A 21503-nucleotide genomic window follows, 5' to 3' on the forward strand; every position below is an offset into this window, starting at 1 on the left:
TTTGTTGGGTTATTTTTAACCTTTATTTGATTATTTATTAATAACTCAATCAGTTGGGTTAAATATTCGCTGCTTTGTTGGGTTATTTTTAACCTTTATTTGATTTTTTATTAATAACTCAATCAGTTGGGTTAAATATTTGCTGCTTTGTTGGGTTATTTTTAACCTTTATTTGATTATTTATTAATAACTCAATCAGTTGGGTTTAATATTCGCTGCTTTGTTGGGTTATTTTTAACCTTTATTTGATTATTTATTAATAACTCAATCAGTTGGGTTAAATATTTGCTGCTTTGTTGGGTTATTTTTAACCTTTATTTGGTTTTTTATTAATAACTCAATCAGTTGGGTTTAATATTCACTGCTTTGTTGGGTTATTTTTAACCTTTATTTGATTTTTTATTAATAACTCAATCAGTTGGGTTAAATATTTGCTGCTTTGTTAGGTTATTTTTAACCTTTATTTGATTATTTTTTAATAACTCAATCAGTTGGGTTTAATATTCGCTGCTTTGTTGGGTTATTTTTAACCTTTATTTGATTTTTTATTAATAACTCAATCAGTTGGGTTAAATATTTGCTGCTTTGTTGGGTTATTTTTAACCTTTATTTGATTATTTATTAATAACTCAATCAGTTGGGTTTAATATTCGCTGCTTTGTTGGGTTATTTTTAACCTTTATTTGATTATTTATTAATAACTCAATCAGTTGGGTTAAATATTTGCTGCTTTGTTGTGTTATTTTTAACCTTTATTTGATTTTTTATTAATAACTCAATCAGTTGGGTTTAATATTCGCTGCTTTGTTGGGTTATTTTTAACCTTTATTTGATTATTTATTAATAACTCAATCAGTTGAGTTAAATATTTGGTGCTTTGTTGGGTTATTTTTAACCTTTATTTGATTATTTATTAATAACTCAATCAGTTGGGTTAAATATTTGCTGCTTTGTTGGGTTATTTTTAACCTTTATTTGATTATTTATTAATAACTCAATCAGTTGGTTCAAATATTTGCTGCTTTGTTGGGTTATTTTTAACCTTTATTTGATTATTTATTAATAACTCAACCAGTTGGGTTAAATATTTGGTGCTTTGTTGGGTTTTTTTTAACCTTTATTTGATTATTTATTAATAACTCAATCAGTTGGTTCAAATATTTGCTGCTTTGTTGGGTTATTTTTAACCTTTATTTGATTATTTATTAATAACTCAATCAGCTGGGTTAAATATTCGCTGCTTTGTTGGGTTATTTTTAACCTTTATTTGATTATTAATTAATAACTCAACCAGTTGGGTTAAAAATTTGAATTTCAACATACGTGCGTCATGTTGTTTTTGCTTTATAAAGTTTATTTAAGCTATAATGCAATGTTGTTATTTTTCATCGAATTCCCTGTCAGTGTTGTGTTTTTATACGCGTTTCACCATCCAAGACCATCTTTTAGAACCTTTTGGATGTGGTTAAACTGGATTGTACGTTGTGGACACTGAGTGGAGCCTGCTGCAGCTGCTCCCGCTTTAAGACATTTAAGGCCTAAAATTTGGATTTTGAGATTCAAGACCCTGCAGAAACCCTGTTAAAACTCGGCCACAAATGGGTTTTCTTAACAGACCATGACCCTAAGCATACTGTCAAATTAGTTTAAATTTGCTTTAAGGGCAACAGAGTGAATGTTTTGGAGTGGCCATCACAAAGCCCTGATCTCAATCCAATAAAAAATTTGTGGACAGAGCTGTAAAAGCTTGTGGGAGCAAGACAGCCAACAAATCTCTGTTACACCAATTCTGTCAGGAGGAATGGGCCAAAATTCCTGCAAACTATTGTGATAAGCTTGTGGAAGGATACACAAAACATTTGACCAAAGTTATACAGTTTTAAAGCAAAGCTAAAAAATACCAAGGAAATGAGTGTAAACTTTTGACTGTCTAGAAATTAATAAAAAATTCTCTCATTATTCTGGCATTTAGCAAAGGTAAATCATTTAGGAAATCCTAACAGACCTAAAATAGTAAACGTTTAGTATGATTTACCATCAGACATTTTAAAAAAATGCTTATGTTCCTTTTTTAGAGAGATTATGTAAACTTCTGGTTTCTACTGTGTTAATATATATTAACTGTCAATATATATATATAATTTTGACCCACAAAGTATATGGCATGATTTCATTTGATGCATCTTTAATTCTGGCTTATTTTATAAATTATATATTTTAAATCACTGTATTACAGTAATGACAATTAATTAAATCAAGAGTAAAAAATGATGAAAAACACATTAAAAATGACACATAAATCATAAACACCCTTAAATAATACTTTCTGAAATTAAAATAATGAAATGTTACACTGGCGTGCTTTCATGAGTTTCACCCAAACAGATTGTGTGTTAAAAGAAGCAAACATCCATCATCACAGGGAGTGTGTTTGTGTGTATTTTTGGAGTCCTCCTGTGCAGTTGGTGAGATTAAAGTGTGTGTGTGTTTAGTGTTGGTGTCTACAATAATGTGTTTACAGTATAATGTTACAGTGTAATTACAAGTAAAGCGTATAAACACATCTTGTCTAATTGCACTTCTGAGTGGAGTTATGGGCATCCTGTTTTCCATGAGCCGAGCACAAACCGTCGCCCCCCCCCCCCCCCCCCCTCAATCTCTCCATATCCTTCCTATAAAAGCTGCCCATCCATAATGGGGAGGAGCAGATTTGTGGACAAGACTATAACGGGCAGCAGTGAAACAGGATCATGTCCATTTTTAACGTCGTATTGAAAGTCTGAAGTGTTTAACATCTCCAGCGCTGTGCAAAACACAAGGCTTTCTGCTTCCAGAGCTCATTAAAACCACAAAGAACAACAACAAGGCAGTCATCGGCCAATCAGGGGATGTGGCTTCTAAACGTTTTGTCAATGAGAAAGCGATTTCATCTGCAGTCAGTGGCCAATCGTATAAAAGGGGCGTGACTTTTAAGGAAAGTCAATTATGGTAACCTGATATCATGTGATTTTGTATGCAGTGAGTAGCCAATCAGATCTGGAGACGTAGCTTCAAAACATTTGGTTTGCAGTTGGCAGCCAATTATATCAAGGGGGCGTGGCTTTAGAAGAAAGTCAACGATGTCAACCTGATATCATGTGATGTTGTCTGCAGTCATCGGCCTATCCGGTCTGAAGGTGTGGCTTTAAAACAATTGGTCTGCAGTCAGCGGCCAATCATATCAAGGGGGCGTGGCTTTAGAAGAAAGTCAACGATGTGAACCTGATATCATGTGATGTCTGCAGTCAGCACTCAATCGGATCTGAAGGTGTGACTTCAAAACGATTGGTCTGCAGTCAGCGGCTAATCAAATCAGGGGGTGTGGCTTTAGAAGAACGTCAATGATGTGAACCTAATATCATGTCATGTTGTCTGCAGTCAGCGCCCAATCAGATCAGGGGGGTGTGGCTTTAAAAGAAAGTCAATGATGTAAACCTGATATCATGTGATGTTGTCTGCAGTCAGTGGCCAATCAGATCTGGAGGCATGGTTAAAAACAATTTGTCTGCAGTCAGTGGCCAACAAATCAGGGGGTGTGGCTTTAGAAGAACGTCAATAATGTGAACCTAATATGTCAAGTTATCTGCAGTCAGCGCCCAATCAGATCAGGGGGTGTGGCTTTAGAAGAAAGTCAATGATGTAAACCTGATATCATGTGATGTTGTCTGCAGTCAGTGGCCAATCAGATCTGGAGGCATGGTTAAAAACAATTTGTCTGCAGTCAGTGGCCAACAAATCAGGGGGTGTGGCTTTAGAAGAACGTCAATAATGTGAACCTAATATGTCAAGTTATCTGCAGTCAGCGCCCAATCAGATCAGGGGGTGTGGCTTTAGAAGAAAGTCAATGATGTAAACCTGATATCATGTGATGTTGTCTGCAGTCAGTGGCCAATCAGATCTGGAGGCATGGTTAAAAACAAGTTGTCTGCAGTCAGTGGCCAACAAATCAGGGGGTGTGGCTTTAAAAGAACATCAACTATGTAAACCTGATATCATGTCATGTTGTCTGCAGTCAGTGGCCAATCAGATCTGGAGACATGGCTGCAGAATGATTTATCTGCAGTCAGCACCCAATTATATCAAAGGGGTGGGGCTTCAGGTTAATGTAAAAAAGATGCGAGTCTGCAGTCAGCAGCCAAACAGATCTGGAGGCGTGGCTTAACTACGATTCATCATCAATGAGAAAGTTAGACCATCTGCAGTCAGCAGACAATCATTTCAGGGGGCGTGGCTTTAGAGAAAGTCAACAATGTGAACCTGATATTATGTGGCGTGGTCTGCAGTCAGCGTCTATTCAGATCTGGAGGCGTGGCTTCATAATGATTTGTCTGCAGTCACTGGCCGATCATATTAGGGGGCATGGCTTCATAAAAAACATCCTTGATGTGAACCTGATAACATGTAATGTTGTCTGCAGTTGGCGCCCAATCAGAATGGGGGCATAGATTCAATATGATTAGTTATCAATACGAAAGTCAGTACCCAATAATAGCAGGGGGGCGTGGCCTCTGACAAACTTGTCATCTGCAATCTGCAACCAATCAAATTAGATAGTTTGGCCAAAATTGTCAAAGATGCAAAAGGAAAACCATGTAAAGCCAACTGCAGTAAGCGACCAATGGGAGCAGGGGGTGTGGCTTTAGAAAATCTTCTCATCAATTCGAACTTGAGGTCTTCTGCCATCTGCACCCAATCAGATCAGGAGGCATTGCTTTAGAAGAGTTTACCAGTGACCAGTGAGGAAATTAGTTCATGTGGCATCTTCTGCTGTCAGCGCCCAATCAGATCAAGGGGTGTGGCTTTAAAAGAACTTATCATCTATGCGAAAGTGAGGTCGCGTTACATCGTCTGGATTGATGAAGACGGAAATGGACTTCCCAGGATTCTCTGTGACCAGCTGCTGGAGTTTCTTTGCAAGTCGGTCATCTGGTTGTTGATCAGCTCCTGTTTCAGACAGCGGAGACGGCAGGTTTGAGCTTCCGCTGCGCCACTGAAGCTCAACCGTAAGCCGCGACGCAGCTTTTGCATGCTCGATTGCGCTCCGCAAGTGTTCTGCAGGATCAGACCGTACAGACGACAACTTTCGTGCATGCAGCATGGCCATGTCATCACTCAGATGCTCTAGCATGTTGCATTGCGGGATGAAGTAATTCGGGCAGGTCTTATTCACCAAGCAGTGCTGCAAGTCGTCAATCAAACCCAGCAAAAAGTGTGCAGCGTAATCTTCCTGCGCCAAATACGTGTGCGGCAGGCGATCGCAGGACCAGAGCATGAGCGAGCGCAGGTGATATGGGCTGATCGCTTTGGGTCGAGATAACAGCTTAATAATCAGAGCTTTACAAGCTTGGTACGCCTGCATCAAACTTGCAGATATGCACTTCTTCAGCTGCACTTCGCTGCGTGCGAAAGACAAACGCCATTCGTTCTCCTTCTGGCCCGTAGACGAGCATGCAGGTAGTAAATAAAACCCACTAATGACTTCCTCCTCTGTAATTTTCCCATCCCAAAAATGGTTTTCCATCAGCCAGCTTTGGGCGACCGCAGGCCAACCTTTGAAGGATACAACCGGAACTACATCATACAACATCCGACTGCCTCCGACGCCCAGGATTATCGAGATGACAGTAGCATTGCGCTCGACTTTTTCAACCCGCGGCACGCCACGCTGTGGCTTCTTCTGGATCTCTGCCAGAACCATACTAATAGATTCGTAGAACCAGTCGGCCACCAGTGTTGGTGAGAAAAAGTAATTGGTTGCGCCATTGGCATGGTCAATCATTGTACAGCAGTCTTTCCACTTATTAATAGTTCCTTCATCAAAAAGCCGCAGACTGAGCCACGAGTGGCAGAGCGCTGAATGTCGCATGTCCAGCGTGACCGGCTGATTTCGGTCATGGAGTTTGAGCGCAGGAACCAGCAGTGTGAAGTCCATGTCGTAATCCGCTCCTCGTGCGTACACCGTCAGCTCGTCCAGATCCATGTCCACCACTCCCTCCCGAACCCCGCCCGACAGCAGCAGGTACTCATTGGCAACCGGAAGCTTCTGGTCCAACTTCTGCACCATGCCTGAAAATGAGAGATTACAACATTAGGCACAGACAATGCTGGGCTTACGTTATTCGTTTCTAACTGTTAAACTGTACAGGCAAACAATAGCTTTTTTACTTTTCTGCAAAGGACAACCTTGACTACGTTTACATCAGGGGTGCCTAAACTTGGTCCCAGAGGGCTGGTGTCTTGCATATTTTAGTTCCACCTAGGTTTGGGCCGATTGACGATGCCATCGCCCACAACAACACAATGCTGAGCAGGGATCGCCGATTCTGCGCCCCGTTGCAAACCCGCTCGCAAGAACTACACACTTTGGCCCCGCTTACATTAATAAATCTTTGTGTTAAAATGGCATTTTAGAACGAAAATGATCCACATCTAGCATTTCCAAACAGCCCTTCGTCCACTGAAAACGCACATCACATGACCACACACACAGCCACACACTGTCATGCACTCAAAGCAAAGAGAAAGGGGAAGAATTGGCAAAGAAACTTGAGCTGGGAATCGAAGTTGGGTCACCTTGAGCACCTAAGTGCTGTGTCGATGCAATGACCACTAGGCCAGGGGTCACCAATCTCATTCCTGGAGGTCCGGTGCCCTGCAGGGTTTAGCTCCAACTTGCCTCAACACACCTGCCTGGGGGTTTTAAGTATACCTAGTAAGACCTTAATTAGCTTGTTCAGGTGAGTTTGATCAAGGTTGGAGCTAAAATCTGCTGGACACCGGACCTCCAGAAAACAAGTTTGGTGACCCCTGCACTAGACTATCGGCGCCAACATGATGTCATTTTTGGTCAACCTTTTAAATCTGATTCAGAAATTCTTCAAATTAGGAAACTGGTATCTTTGTCTATTATGAGTGTGGAGCTAACAATCTGACAATACTATGACAGAACTATTTGAATTTGAGTTGTGTAGATCTGATTTATTGAGTCATATTTAATAAAACTGAATATTATATGCCATTTATTTCACTGATGTCTGGAACACTCGATTCTGATTGGTCAGTCGAGAGATTCCAAAGTAATCGCTAAGCACCTGAAGCTACGGATACTGGAAGCCTGTGCTGGCATTTCTTCTGCGGTGTTGCTATCAGTGTGTGAAGAGTGGGAGAAGAGGGTTGCATTGACAATCCAACACAATGGGCAACACATTGAACACATTTTATAAATGGTCAGAAACTTGTAAATAACTCATGAAAGAATGAAGTTACGGTAAAACCAAGCACACCATTGTTTTTCTTGTGAAATTCCCAAAAAGTTTGATGTGTCACAAGACCCTCTTCCTATTGAAAAAAAAAACAAAGGTTGGATCCAAGATGGCCGACTTCAAAATGGCCACCATGGTCAATACCCATCTTGAAAAGTTTGCCCCCTCACATATACTAATGTGCCACAAACAGGACGTTAATGTCACCAACCATTCACATTTTATTAAGGTATATTTATATAAATGGCCTACCTTGTACATCCAGAATATTTGTTTTGAAAGGAGTCTGGATGCAGACCTGGTGCAGTGCAATCTGAGCTGTATCCAATGCTTTTTAATGCGCTCACCTAACCCTACCAGCCACAATGATATCACTCACTCAATTGAGTGCATTGTGTCTGACATTGCATCGCTGAGTGATGCATTCTCAGCTTGCATCATAAAGGCAGCATCCAGATACTATTGGTTTGTTTTTACAGTCTTAAGGCACCGAGACGTTTTTTACTCGCGTTTTCTGTTGACGTTTAACGCCTCCTGACTAAATAAAGGGCGTCAATGTGATTGTGCACACTAACGTGCAAAACGCTAGGCGCAAAAGCGTCATTTAAAAAAAAACGCCTCATGCTCGTTTTTTTGTTTTGACGCACCGCATTAAACCTCCTCCACCAATCAGATCGGCACTTTTGTTCACGTGCACAGAGCTGCTGAAGTTTTCGTAAACAGCACTTGGAGGCGCTCAAGCGCAAAACTGTCAATGCGAGCGCACATTGAAGGAGATGCTCAGAGGCGATATGAACGTGGAGCTGCTTATTCCTCTGTGAACAATAATCATTTCTTCATCACTAGAGCTGGAACCGCCGCTTAAACTATCCATGCTTGTTCGAGTCACCAGTAAATTTAGCAACAATCGTGTGAGCTTCCGCTCCTCCACTTCTTCTGTGTTATAAGCGGGTGTCAAAAGCTTATAGTTGTGCAGCGCCATCTAACGTCAAAAGAGTGATTTAGCATACTCTTCTGCTTGACGCCAGTGAAAAGCGCTTAGGTTTGAACACTAAAAAACGTCTCGATGCCGATAAACGCAAACTAGAAAACGTCCCGGTGTGTAGGAGGCTTTAATCAACTTTGGTATTGACCTTATTCTTCAATGCGGAAGTGCGCCTGTTTTCGCGATTGTTTCAGCACTTCCGATACAGTCGTCTGTAGGAGAAATGACTAGGAAAAATAAACTACAGAAAACGGTCAAACTACTCACTCTACAAACAAGTGTTTGCCTGACTCTACAGACCAAGTAGAATAATATATTAAGAGTTTGCAACATCAAGCAACATAAGCTGTTTTTAACGTCTAAAAATGAATGGAAGTGAATGAGACCGGAAGTCTCGAGCCAAAAAAGAAACCAAGAGGTTATTTGCAAAAACAAACAAAACACCACTTTTATAATTTGGATTTGTAATTAAACCATTTACCTAATCTTTTTTTTTTTTTTTGCAATTGTACAAAAAAGCAGAACTAAAAATGAAGTTCTGTTTTTGTTAATAAACATTACCTTCTTTGGGGATAAACTTTTTACACATAAATACCTACTGAGAGTCATTTCGAAATTAAGGTAATTCTGATAAGACGTGACCGCTGCAGTATTATAGGGAATTAGGACAAAATGTCATAATAAAGCAATATACATGACGGTTAATCTTTAACCACAAGAGCAACAGAAGAGATGCAATAGTGTCTATAAAAACTATTCCAACACAAACACAACGAACACTCCCAACTAGGGCTGCACAATATATCGGTTCAGTATTGATATCTCAATGCGTCACATCGCAGGATATGCAATGTTGAGTTGGGATTATATTTGATCAACAATTGAGTTATTTTGCAAAGTATAACCATAACAGAGTGAAACTTTATCATTTACATATGTTTTAAAGGAATTTCAAGAGTGTAAAGCATTCAGGCACTATATCGTACGTGACTTTATTGCGGAATAATTGTACTGAGTTGTTAATACAATGAAGATTATACATTGTTTATATTTTTACATGTCTGTATATGAATACTGTTGACTCTCTGGTCACTGTTTGTTTAATCTAAATTAATTATTTTTTCCCAAATCATCTGATGAAATTGTATTCATATCATAATAATATATTGCAGAAAAACTAAATAATGCAATGTCAGATTTTTCCTTTATCGTGCAGCCCTACTCCCAACTGAACGCGGGTGCGGAAAATAATCCCCATGCAGTGCGAGATGACATCACACCTGAGCTCGGGCTCAAGATTTAGTGTGCATGCGCCAACCAGAGGCTCATGGGTATTGCAATCTGCCACCAGCAGCAGAAGCTCCTCTAGAGACTCCCAGAAAAACCAAAACAACTGTGTGTGTGTGTGTGTGTGTGTGTGTGTGTGTGTGTGTGTGTGTGTGTGTGTGTGTGTGTGTGTGTGTGTGTGTGTGTGTGTGTTTCACTGCTCCAGTGAGGCCACAGAAAGTTCAAGATTCAGAAATGCACCTTCAAGCCCACAATCAGAACAATCTAATTCAATCGTGTTTCCAGATGCCAAGAAGAACGAAAAACTTATCCTAATGTGCAACCAGAGCTGGGTAGATTACTTAAAAATTGTTATCAGTTAAAGATTACAAATTACATGACAAAATCAGTCATATAACCTCTTAGATAACACATTTATGCCAATGTAACAGGAGTACTTTTGCACCAAACCTTTTTCTGACTACTACTGATTAATCTGACAACTTTTAGATTACATTTAGATTACTATTGTACTAAAATTTATTCCGATTACTCCCGATTAATCTGATTACTTTTGGATTACATTTAGATTAATTTTGTGCTAAAATTTATGTCGACTACTACAGATTATTCTGACTACTTTTGGATTACATTTAGATTACTTTTCTGATTTACTTTTAGATTACGCTAAACCTTATTCTGACTACTACTGATTAATCTGATTACTTTTGGATTACAGTTAGATTACTTTTGTGCTAAAAATTATTCAGACTACTACTGATTAATCTGGCTACTTTTGGATTACAGTTAGATTACTTTTGCACCAATCCTTATTCTGACTCCTACTGATTAATCAACCAGAGTCTCTTGGGTATTACCATCTGCCACCAGCAGAAGCTCCTCAAGACTTCCAGAAAAACCAAAACAACTGTGTGTTTGTGTGTGTGTGTGTTTTCACTCCTCCAGTGAGGCCACAGAAAGTTCAACATGCACCTTCAAGGCCACAATCAGAACAAACTAATTCAATAGTGTTTCCAGATGCCAAGAAGAACAAAAAATTTATCTTAACGTGCAACCAGAAGATGGGTAGATTACTTAAAAATTGTAATCAATTACATATTACAAATTACATGACAAAATCAGTCATGGAACCTCTTAGATAACACATTTATGCCAATGTAACAGGAGTACTTTTGGATTACATTTAGATTATTTTTGTGCTAACTCTTATTCTGACTGCTACTGATTAATCTGACAACTTTTGGATTACATTTAGATTACTTTTCTGTTAAAATTTATTCCGACGACTACAAATTAATTTGACTACTTTTGGATTACAGTTAAGATTACTTTTGCGCTAACCCTTATTGTGACAACTACTGATTAATCTCACTACTATATAATAACATTTAGATTACTTTTGCGCCAAACCTTATTCTGACTACTTTTGGATTACATTTAGAATACTTTTGTGCTAAACCTTTTTCTGACTACTACCGATCAATCTGACTACTTTTGGATTACATTTAGATTACTTTTGTGCTAAAACTTATTCCAACTACTACGAATTAATCTGACTACTTTTGGATTACAGTTAAGATTACTTTTGCGCTAACCCTTATTGTGACAACTACTGATTAATCTCACTACTATATAATAACATTTAGATTACTTTTGCGCCAAACCTTATTCTGACTACTTTTGGATTACATTTAGAATACTTTTGTGCTAAACCTTTTTCTGACTACTACCGATCAATCTGACTACTTTTGGATTACATTTAGATTACTTTTGTGCTAAAACTTATTCCAACTACTAAGAATTAATCTGACTAGTTTTGGATTACAGTTAAGATTACGTTTGCGCTAACCCTTATTGTGAATACTACTGATTAATCTCACTACTATTGGATAACATTTAGATTACTTTTGCGCCAAACCTTATTCTGACTACTTTTGGATTACATTTAGATTACTTTTGTGCTAACTCTTATTCTGACTGCTACTGATTAATCTGACAACTTTTGGATTACATTTAGATTACTTTTCTGTTAAAATTTATTCCAACTACTACGAATTAATCTGACTACTTTTGGATTACAGTTAAAATTACTTTTGCGCTAACCCTTATTGTGTCTACTACTGATTAATCTCACTACTATTGGATAACCTTTAGATTACTTTTGCGCCAAACCTTATTCTGACTACTAATGATTAATCTGACTACTTTTGGATTACATTTAGATTACCTTTGCGCCAAACCTTATTCTGACAACTCCTGATCAATCTGACTACTTTTGGATTACAGTTAGATTACTTTTGCTCCAACCCTTATTCTGACTACTCCTGATCAATCGGACTACTTTTGGATTACAGTTAGATTACTTTTGCTCCAACCCTTATTCTGACTACTGATCAATCTGACTTCTTTTGGATTACAGTTAGATTACTTTTGCTCCAACCCTTATTCTGACTACTGATCAATCTGACTACTTATGGATTACAGTTAGATTACTTTTGAGCTAAAATTTATTCTGATTACTCCTGATTAATCTGACTACTTTTGGATTACAGTTAGAAGGCAAAGAGGGGCTCAACACAGTACTACTAAGGTGTACCTAATAAAGTGGCTGGTGAGTGTATATTGTTCAGCCCTTACTACCCAGCTCTGTGTGCCTCAGTGAATGAGGCTCTTTTCATCCTCATAATGTGACTTCAGAAAGCAAATAATGTCAGTGCTGATTTGATCCACTCTCCAGCACAGTGTGTGTGAGTGTACGGCTGAGTAAACACACAGAGGTTCAGCTCTGCTTGACTGCATTGCTCTGGGCCTCAGACGCGTTTTCTGCTCCTGAACTCATGCGTCTGGACGGATCTCTGATGTTCAGCTCTTCTGCTTCATGGTTAATCGTGATGCATCACTTCTGCTCACTGTCTCTGAGAATTCAGCTTAGATATAAACTCAGCACTGATGGTTTAACTAAGACATGATGGCCACCATTTAAAAACTAATTTAACACCACTTATTAAAACAGGCCTATTATTTCAATGCCATCTGTGTGTGACTTCCAAATATGCATGATATTGTTTATTATTTTATGATAAAAGTGTGCAATCCACTGTTTATACACTAATTTAAATACATTCATATGAAAAATACTGTAGTGTTTTAAACCACATTCGTAGTAAAGTACTTGAATTTAATCTGTTGTGGTGATTCTACAGTTGCTATGGCAACACATCCACTATAGTAATTGATCTGTTGTGGTGATTCGACAGTTGCTATAGTAACACAACCACTATAGTAATTGATCTGTTGTGGTGATTCTATAGTTGCTATAGCAACACAACCACAATAGTAATTGATCTGTTGTGGTGATTCTACAATTGCTATGGCAACACAACCACTATAGTAATTCATCTGTTGTGGTGATTCTACAGTTGCTATGGAACACATCCACTATAGTATTTGATCTGTTGAGATGATTCTACAGTTGCTATAGTTACACAACCACTATAGTAATTGATCTGTTGTGGTGATTCTAAAGTTGCTATGGCAACACAACCACAATAGTAATTGATCTGTTGTGGTGATTCTACAGTTGCTATGGCAACACAACCACTACAGTAATTGATCTGTTGTGGAGATTCTACAGTTGCTATGGCAACACAACCACTATTGTAATTGATCTGTTGTGGAGATTCTACAGTTGCTATGGCAACACATCCACTATAGTAATTGATCTGTTTCGGTGATTCTACAATTGCTATGGTAACACAACCACTATAGTATTTGATCTGTTGTGGTGATTCTACAGTTGCTATGGCAACACATCCACTATAGTAATTGATCTGTTTCGGTGATTCTACAATTGCTATGGTAACACAACCACTATAGTATTTGATCTGTTGTGGTGATTCTACAGTTGCTATGGCAACACAACCACTATAGTAATTGATCTGTTGTGGTGATTCTACAGTTGCTATAGCAACACAACCACAATAGTAATTGATCTGTCGTGGTGATTCTACAGTTGCTATGGTAACACAACCACTATAGTAATTAATCTGTTGTGGTGATTCTACAGTTGTTATAGCAACACAACCACAATAGTAATTGATCTGTTGTGGTGATTCTACAGTTGCTATGGCAACACAACCACTTTAGTAATTGATCTGTTGTGGTGATTATATAGTTGCTATGGTAACTTAACAACTCTAGTAATATAAACAAATATTATATATATATATATATATATATATATATATATATATATATATATATATATATATATATATATATATAAAACATTCTATCAGTTCACTATAGTTATTAGCATTATTTTGCATAATAATACAGTACGTTGTTGTTAAAAAAGATTTGTAAATATACATTATAATACACTTTATTTTGATACAAAAACTTTAAAATATTTACTATAAATGACTATAGAATCTTTTCATCCATTTATTCATTCATTTTCTTGTCGGCTTAGTCCCTTTATTAATCTGGGGTCGCCACATCGGAATGAACCGCCAACTTATCCAGCACGTTTTTATGCAGCGGATGCCCTTCCAGCCGCAACCCATCACTGGGAAAAGAATCTTTTCACATGGGCATAAATTGAACATTTATTCCTAAATAAATAGTTTAATGAGAACAAAAGTCGCTAAGGGGCGTGGCTAAGCATATTTCACCCAATCAGAGAAGGACTGCCACTACAGAGCAGAAGCAAATGGCCAGATTTTGACTAAAGATAACCAAAACTGTTTTTTTCCAGTGGATTAACTTGGCACAGATAAATTTTTAAATCTTAAGACTGCATTTTGATTTCATGCAGACTTTAAAGAGATCAGTGTCATGCCTGGTGAAAAAAAGCATAGCCTGAGGATAAAAAAAACAGCTGACAGACAGCTAATGTTTATAAAAGGAGGTGAACAATTTCTGTGATGAAAGACTTGCTGTTTAGTCTGTTCAACGTACAATGCTACATTTTGACATTTAAAATATACATATTTAGCACTATTTACATAGAAAATAATAATTAGAAAAGTAAGCAATCCATGTTGGTTATTAAACAATGAGCCTTATTTTGCCTCATGTTTGGGAATAGCCAAAAATCCATTGTAGCCTATGGGTCAGAATTTCTGATTTCTCTTTTAAGTCAAAAATCATTAGAATATTAAGCAAAGATCATGTTCCCTGGAGATATTTTGTACATTTGTAACTGTAAATATATCAAAACTACATTTTTGATTAGTAATGTGCATAGTTAAGCACTTTCAATCAGATTTTTTTTACCCTTAGATATTTCAGATTTACAAATAGTTGCATATCAACTAAATAGTACCCAGGCAAACCAAACATTAAAGGAAACCGTATTTATTCAGCTTTTCTCTCATGTATAAATCTCAATTTCACTCTTATGATTGGTTTTGTGGTCTAGGGTCACACATGAACAACAGTGATTCGTGATTTAAAGGTGTTGCATCTGAAACACACCCATCATCACCGTCGTCATCCTCATAAACACACACTGAAGCGCTTCACAAAGGACACACACCAGCAAAACAACCCACATTTCTCTCCTCCTTCCATATGCATGTAAATAAAGGCTGGTTTTGTGGTTTGGGGGCATGCATTGAGGAATAGGAGCTCTTTCTCACCGAGCATGGAGAAGATGAAGTCCTTGGCCGTGTGGATCTCGAGCGCGCGCTGGTCGTCGTACTCGCGCTGCTCGTGCTTGCTGAACTCTCCGATCAGCCGGTTGAGCTCCTCTATCCGCGTCCCGGACCTAAAGTCCAACTCGGGAGCCTGCGGGACGGGTTTGGAGCTGCTCGGGGTGGCAGTGGGGCTGTTTCCAGCTGAAGCAGCCCGGCTGGAGAGCGCAGGCGCCGCCATGTTCGCGAGGAGTCGGTAGAGCTGAAGCGCGCACGCGCAGAGAGAAAAAGAGAGAGAGAGAGAGAGAGAGATTAGTTAAGTGAACAACATTGGATGATGCATTGTTAGTTTTTGTGCAGCATTTTTTTTCATACTGTTTTTGCCTCATGGGAAGAGGTACAGTTTGTCATTTTTACTGTTCATCATTTGACACCTTAAACACTTTAGATAGGACTGTGCATAGTCTCTGGTTTTTATTTGGAGTTCTATGGAGTTGGAGTAACAGCTAATTATAGTGTGAGTCTAATACTATCTGGCTGCAGTGTAGACTTCCTCTAGATCTCAGACAAATGCATTCAATAAAGCTGGTAACGTCACCCTGAGGGGTAGGGTTAGGGGCGGGGTTTGGCCTACACGCACAAAAAAAAAACATTGTATGCAGTCTCAGCTTGCATGTCCACCAGGGTCCCGTACCATAAACCAAGCTTAGAGAAAAAGCCAGACCTATTCTGGTAAATCTGGTAAGGGCTGATTCTTATGCTGAGAAACTAGCCTGGTCCAGGGCAGGTTAAAGCCTGGTTTATACTTCTGCGTCAAGTGACCGGCGTAACTCACGGCCCAGGCAACGCGCGCAGAAGTATAAATACTTCGCGCTGTCTCTGTCGGTCTGCATTAACACTTCCGAAACGCTAGTTGGCAGTGAGGTGTAAATGTTCCTCTGTGTCGAGTTTCTTCACTGCTGTTTTGCTTTTCCTGAACACTTCCGGGTTGTACAAGTGACTCAAACTCGCTCATATTGAGGCAGGAACCGGCGGACGTGCAAAAACTTGAACTATGAGGTGAACACAAAACAAAACAAAACTTTTTTTTTTTTTTTTTACAAGTGTGGGACTCCACACTTGTAAACAATCGCTCCATTGGGCTCGCGCCATTCGCGCGGCTCTCGGTTCCGCCCAGACTCGTCAGCACTACCAAGCCGACCAATCACAGAGCTTGCGCTATGCGTCGTTGCGACGTGTAGTTACAATTTTTGAGAGGTGCACGTCAGCGACGCCAACGGCCACGGCGAAGGGCTATGCGTCAGCGCCGTAGCATACGCCGGCGTTTGACGCAGAAATATAAATCAGCCTTAACTCTCAGGCTAAAGCCTGATTCATACTTCTGCGTCAAGTGACCGGCGTAACACACGGCGCATGCAACGCGCGTGGCTATGCATTTATACTTCTGTGTGCTGTCTCTGTTGGTAGTTGGCAGTGAGGTGTAAATGTTCCTCTGTGTCGAGTTTCTTCACTGCTGTTTTGCTTTTCCTGAACACTTCCGGGATGTACAAGTGGCTCAAACTCGCTTATTTTAAGGCAGGAACCGGCGGACGTGCAACAACTTTAGCTATGAGGTAAACACAAAACAAAACTTTCCATCCGGAGCTCCTTCACGGGACTCCCCACTTGTAAACAATCGTTCGCGCCATTCGCGCAGCTCTCGGTCCCGCCCAGACTCGTCAGCGCTAGCAAGCCGACCAATCACAGAGCTTGCGCTACGCGTCGTTGCGACGTGTAGTTACAATTTTTGAGAGGCTCACGTCAGTGACGCCGATGTCCACGGCGAAGGGCTATGCATCAGCGCCGTAGCATACGCCGGCGTTTGACGCAGAAGTATAAATCAGCCTTAAATCGTAAATTTATTCTTAATCAAAGTAATGTTAACAATTACCTGCCATAATTTGATACCATTTTAAATTCACTGAACCTTTTAATAATGATTAAAACGTTATAGTCACTTAATAGTAAATATACAGTGCATCCTGAAAGTATTGATAGTGCTTCAGTTTTTCCACATTTGTTTATGTTACAGCCTTATTCCAAAATGGAGTCAATTCATTAATTTTCTCAAAATTCACCACACAATGCCCCATAATGACAATGTGGAAAAAGAGTTTTTTAAATTGTTGCAAATTTTTTAGGGATAAAAAAGTTGAAAAAACAGATGGACATCAGTGTTTACAACCTTTGCTCAACACTTTGTTGATGCACCTTTGGCAGCGATTACAGCCTCAAGTCTTGTTGAATATGATGCACAAGCTCTGCACACCTGTCTTTGGGAATTTTTGCCCATTCCTCGTTGCAGTACCTCTCAAACTCTATCAGGTTGGATGGGAAGCGACGGCCATTTTCAGATCTTTCCAGAGATGTTCAATAGGATTTAGGTCTGGGCTCTGGCTGGGCCACTCAAGGACATTCACAGAGTTGTTGTTGTGCCACTCCATTGATATTTTGGCGGTGTGTTTTGGCTCATTGTCCTGCTGGAAGATGAACCGTCTCACCAGTCTGAGGTCAAGAGCACTCTTGTGCAGGTCTTCATTCAGGATGTCTCTGTGCATTGCTGCATTCATCTTTCCCTCTATCTTGACTAGTCGTCCAGTTCCTGCTGCTGAATAACATCCCCAAAGCATGATGCTGCCACCACCATGCTTCACTATAGGGATACTATTAGCCTGGTGATGAGCGCTGCCTGCTTTTCTCCAAACGTAACGCCTGGCATTCACTCCAAAGAGTTCAATTTTAATTCAATTCAATTAAATTCAGCTTTATTTGTGTAGCGCTTTTACAATGTAGATTGTGTCAAAGCAGCTTCACATAAATGGTCATAGTAACTGGATCAGGGTAGTTCAGTTTTCAGTGTTTAAGTTCAGTTCAGTTTAGCTCAGTTCAGTGTGATTTAATCATTACTGAGAGTCCAAACACTGAAGAGCAAATTCATCGATGCGCAGCTCTACAGATCCTGAACCATGCGAGGCAGTGGCGACAGCGGAGAGGGGAAAAAACTTCACCCATAGGAGAGTGAAGAAAAAAAACCTTGAGAGAACCAGACTCAGTTGGGCACGACCATTTTAATTTCTCCGCCGGCCAAAAGTCATGTGCAGAGCTGCAGTCTTAGCGGTGGAGGCTGGAAGCTGGCCTCAGCGAAGACTCGTCTGTCCCTGGAGTGTCACTGGAATCAGTCTCATGCTCTCCACTCCTTCATGACCAGCGCAGCAGCAGCTCAGGATACGGCCTGGTCCCAGATATGGACACCTTGGGATTATCTCGTCGCTGGACTTGGATCCAATCAGTGACTCCGCATAATTTGAGGACCTCAGGATGAGTATCCCAAATAGAGAATAAAGAGAATAATTAGCGTAGCTGCTGTTCATAGTGTACTGTATATAAACAAGATGCAGAAACTTGTGTGGAACCCCGCTAAGTGATGCCTTGAGTGTATGCTTTACTAAACAGATAGGTCTTTAATCTAGTTTTGAACTGGGAGAGTGTGTCTGAGCCCCAGACATTATCAGGAAGGCTATTCCAGAGTGTAGGAGCCATGAAAGAGAAGGCTCGACCTCCTTTACTTGATTTTGCTATTCTAGGTACTACCAGAAGCCCTGAATTTTGAGATCTTAAAGAGCGAGTTGGTTTGTAGCGAGACAGAAGGTTGGTTAGATAAACAGGAGCTAGATTATTTAGAGCTTTATAGGTGAGAAGTAATATTTTAAATTCAATACGAAACTTAACAGGCAGCCAGTGTAGGGAGGATAAAATTGGGGTGATATGATCATATTTTCTAGACCTGGTCAGAACTCTGGCTGCTGCATTTTGTACTAATTGAAGTTTGTTAATAGAGGATGCTGGGCAGCCAGCAAATAGAGCATTACAGTAATACAGCCTAGAAGTCATAAAAGCATGGACTAGCTTTTCTGCATCTGAGATGGATAGCATACTACGTAATTTAGCGATATTTCTCAGATGAAAGAAGGCAGTTTTTGTGACATGGGATATGTGGTTTTCAAAAGCTAGATTGCTGTCTAATATTATAAGGGTTTCATTGGCTTTTTTATCTTTTGTATTGATCTTTGCTCAGTTTAATTTAATTTAATTTAATTTATTTAAATTAAATTTAATTTAATTTAATTTAATTTAATTTAATTTAATTTAATTTAATTTAATTTAATTATTTAATGTAATTACAATTTGCAATAAATAAATAAATAAACGAACGAATAAATAAATACATGAGTAAATAAATAAATAAATCAGTTGCCCAGTGATGGGTTGCAGCTGGAAGGACATCTGAACTACCCTTATCCAGTTACTATGACCATTTATATGAAGCTGCTTTGACACAATATACATTGTAAAAGCGCTATACAAATAAAGCTGAATTGAATTGAATTGGATCTGCTGCGTAAAACATATGCTGGATAAGTTGGTGGTTCATTCCACTGTGGTGACCCCAGATAATTAAAGGGACTAAGCCGAAAAGAAAATAAATAAATAAATACATACATACATAAATAAATTGATAAATAAATTGATAAATAAATAAATGGAGAAATAAATAAATAAATAAATAAATAAATAAATAAATAAATAAATAAATAAATAAATAAATAAATAAATAAATAAATAAATAAATGTTTTGGCATTTTCCGAGCGCGCGTCAGTGACTGTTCTCCTCCAACAGGAGCCGCTGTGGCGCGCTGTGAGCCGGAAGCGGAAAGCGCAGTTTTATGCAAGGCATCAGAGGGTCGCAGTTATGATGGCGGTGAGGGGTTTAGTGTTGTTCAGGTGGGCTTCAGAGGACTTTATTCACACACACTCTCTGAGGAGCAGGTAACACACATACACACTTCTCTCTCATACACATTGTCTAACTTACACGCCGAGCGAATCCTCCTCTGACGTTCAGATTGAGTGGCTTTAATCACATCAGCACTCAACACTGAGCTGAAACTACTGTTGTTTCATAATATTTCATAATAAATGTTGCATTACCATAAGGTTTGTGTATGATGGACGCTGTATCACGGCGTGTTGGTTCTGTTTAAATGACCTCGTGTCTTTCAGTTAAATTAAACACTCCGTTATTTATTTTATTATTCATTAAATGTTCAATAAAAGTAAAAATTATTAGTTTTTTGGTTTAACAGGATTTATTAGGTGTGTGTAGGCCTGTCAGGATAATGAATTGTTTGTTGTGCGACATATTTGTTACAGAAATTGTTGTAATAAGTGATAATATTGACAATTTGAGATCATTTTATGCCACTGATTATTCATTCATTCATTTTCGGCTTAGTCCCTTTATTAATCTGGAGTCACCACAGCGGAGTGAACCGCCAACTTATCCAGCATATGTTTTACGCAGCGGATGCCCTTCCAACTGCAACCCATCTCTGGGAAACATCCATTCACGCTCATACACACAGCAAAATCCTCAGAGTAAAATTTACTTCGTTCAGAGAGTATTTGGTCCCTCTCTAAATTGAGCAACATTTACTCAACAGCAGAGTTAAAGTTAATGAGACAATGATGGGGTTAATTAAGTGATGATTGAGCACTGATGATGAACACCTGCTGTTAATAAGCAGAAACCAAGAAGAGAAACGCAAAACTAAAACAACTAAACTAAAAACTGCTGACTTAAACTTTGTTAAAGAATAAGAATATTAAGTTTTTTTTATTTTAATTATTAAAAGATTCTTGTATTTCCAGAAGGATTGAGTTTAATCCTAGTCAGACTCTGAGTATAGTAATTTAATAATAACAAAAATCATTGTAGTAAAAACACATCACAAAAAAAAATGCACTGCACGTGTGGTTTATAAGTTTCTCAAGGTTATTTTATTATTTATGTATGTATTTTTTCATTATCTTTTATTAATGGGTGTAGAATGAATATTTTTTTAAATAAAAGTTTTTATTAAAATAAATAAATATATATTTTTTGATTCATATAACATTATTTTTTGTCATTTTAATAATCACTTTAAATCTATTGTTGTGCTCTGAATAGATTCCGACTCCAGACGCAGCAGAGATGTGGCTTTCGCAAGAGGGTGGAGCCAAAAAAGGTTGAAGAGGTGGAGCCAAAGGAAATACTGCACAAGAAGGGCGTGGCTCCATCACCAGACCCGCCCACTCCTCCCAGGCCCACCAAGTCATTTGGCAGACTGGTCAAACCATTCATCTTCACCGTAGGGGTAGGTGTATTTTCTGATGCATTCATGAAACTAAATCATTATATGGTTAAATAAT

The 21503-nt window shown here is 38.8% G+C and overlaps 2 protein-coding genes across 4 annotated transcripts in view; one reads left to right on the top strand and one right to left on the bottom strand.

Annotated features, from left to right (window-relative positions):
* Positions 1-2168: 2168 nt before the first annotated feature.
* LOC556707 (nucleotidyltransferase MB21D2) lies at positions 2169-15476 on the bottom strand. The gene is made up of 2 exons (XM_679576.8): positions 15219-15476; positions 2169-6105 (listed from the first exon to the last, which is right to left on the bottom strand). The coding sequence occupies exons 1-2, from the start codon at positions 15451-15453 to the stop codon at positions 4841-4843; spliced, it is 1500 nt and encodes a 499-aa protein (XP_684668.2). The 5' UTR covers positions 15454-15476; the 3' UTR covers positions 2169-4840.
* Positions 15477-19984: 4508 nt separating this feature from the next.
* The window catches only part of parlb (presenilin associated, rhomboid-like b), a 16383-nt gene continuing 14864 nt past the window's right edge, over positions 19985-21503 (top strand). For all 3 annotated transcript variants that reach the window (XR_012391116.1, XM_073924115.1, XM_073924116.1), the window contains exons 1-2: positions 19985-20078; positions 21262-21448. Coding sequence is in view for 1 of the 3 variants with exons in the window: in XM_073924115.1 (XP_073780216.1) it covers positions 20002-20078; positions 21262-21448 (264 nt within the window). In the remaining 2 variants the exon portion in view is untranslated. The remainder of the gene's footprint in view (positions 20079-21261; positions 21449-21503) is intronic.

Source organism: Danio rerio, chromosome 15 (genome assembly GCF_049306965.1).
Source record: "Danio rerio strain Tuebingen ecotype United States chromosome 15, GRCz12tu, whole genome shotgun sequence".
Taxonomy (NCBI): Eukaryota; Metazoa; Chordata; class Actinopteri; order Cypriniformes; family Danionidae; genus Danio; species Danio rerio.

What these genes read in the sequence shown, in the direction of transcription:
- LOC556707 (XM_679576.8), bottom strand. Translation starts at nt 15,453, where the DNA reads ATGGCGGCGCCTGCGCTCTCCAGCCGGGCTGCTTCAGCTGGAAACAGC. An exon ending in CTTCATCTTCTCCATGCTCG is followed by an intron (nt 6,106 to 15,218) that starts GTGAGAAAGAGC and finishes TCTCATTTTCAG; the next exon opens with GCATGGTGCAGAAGTTGGAC.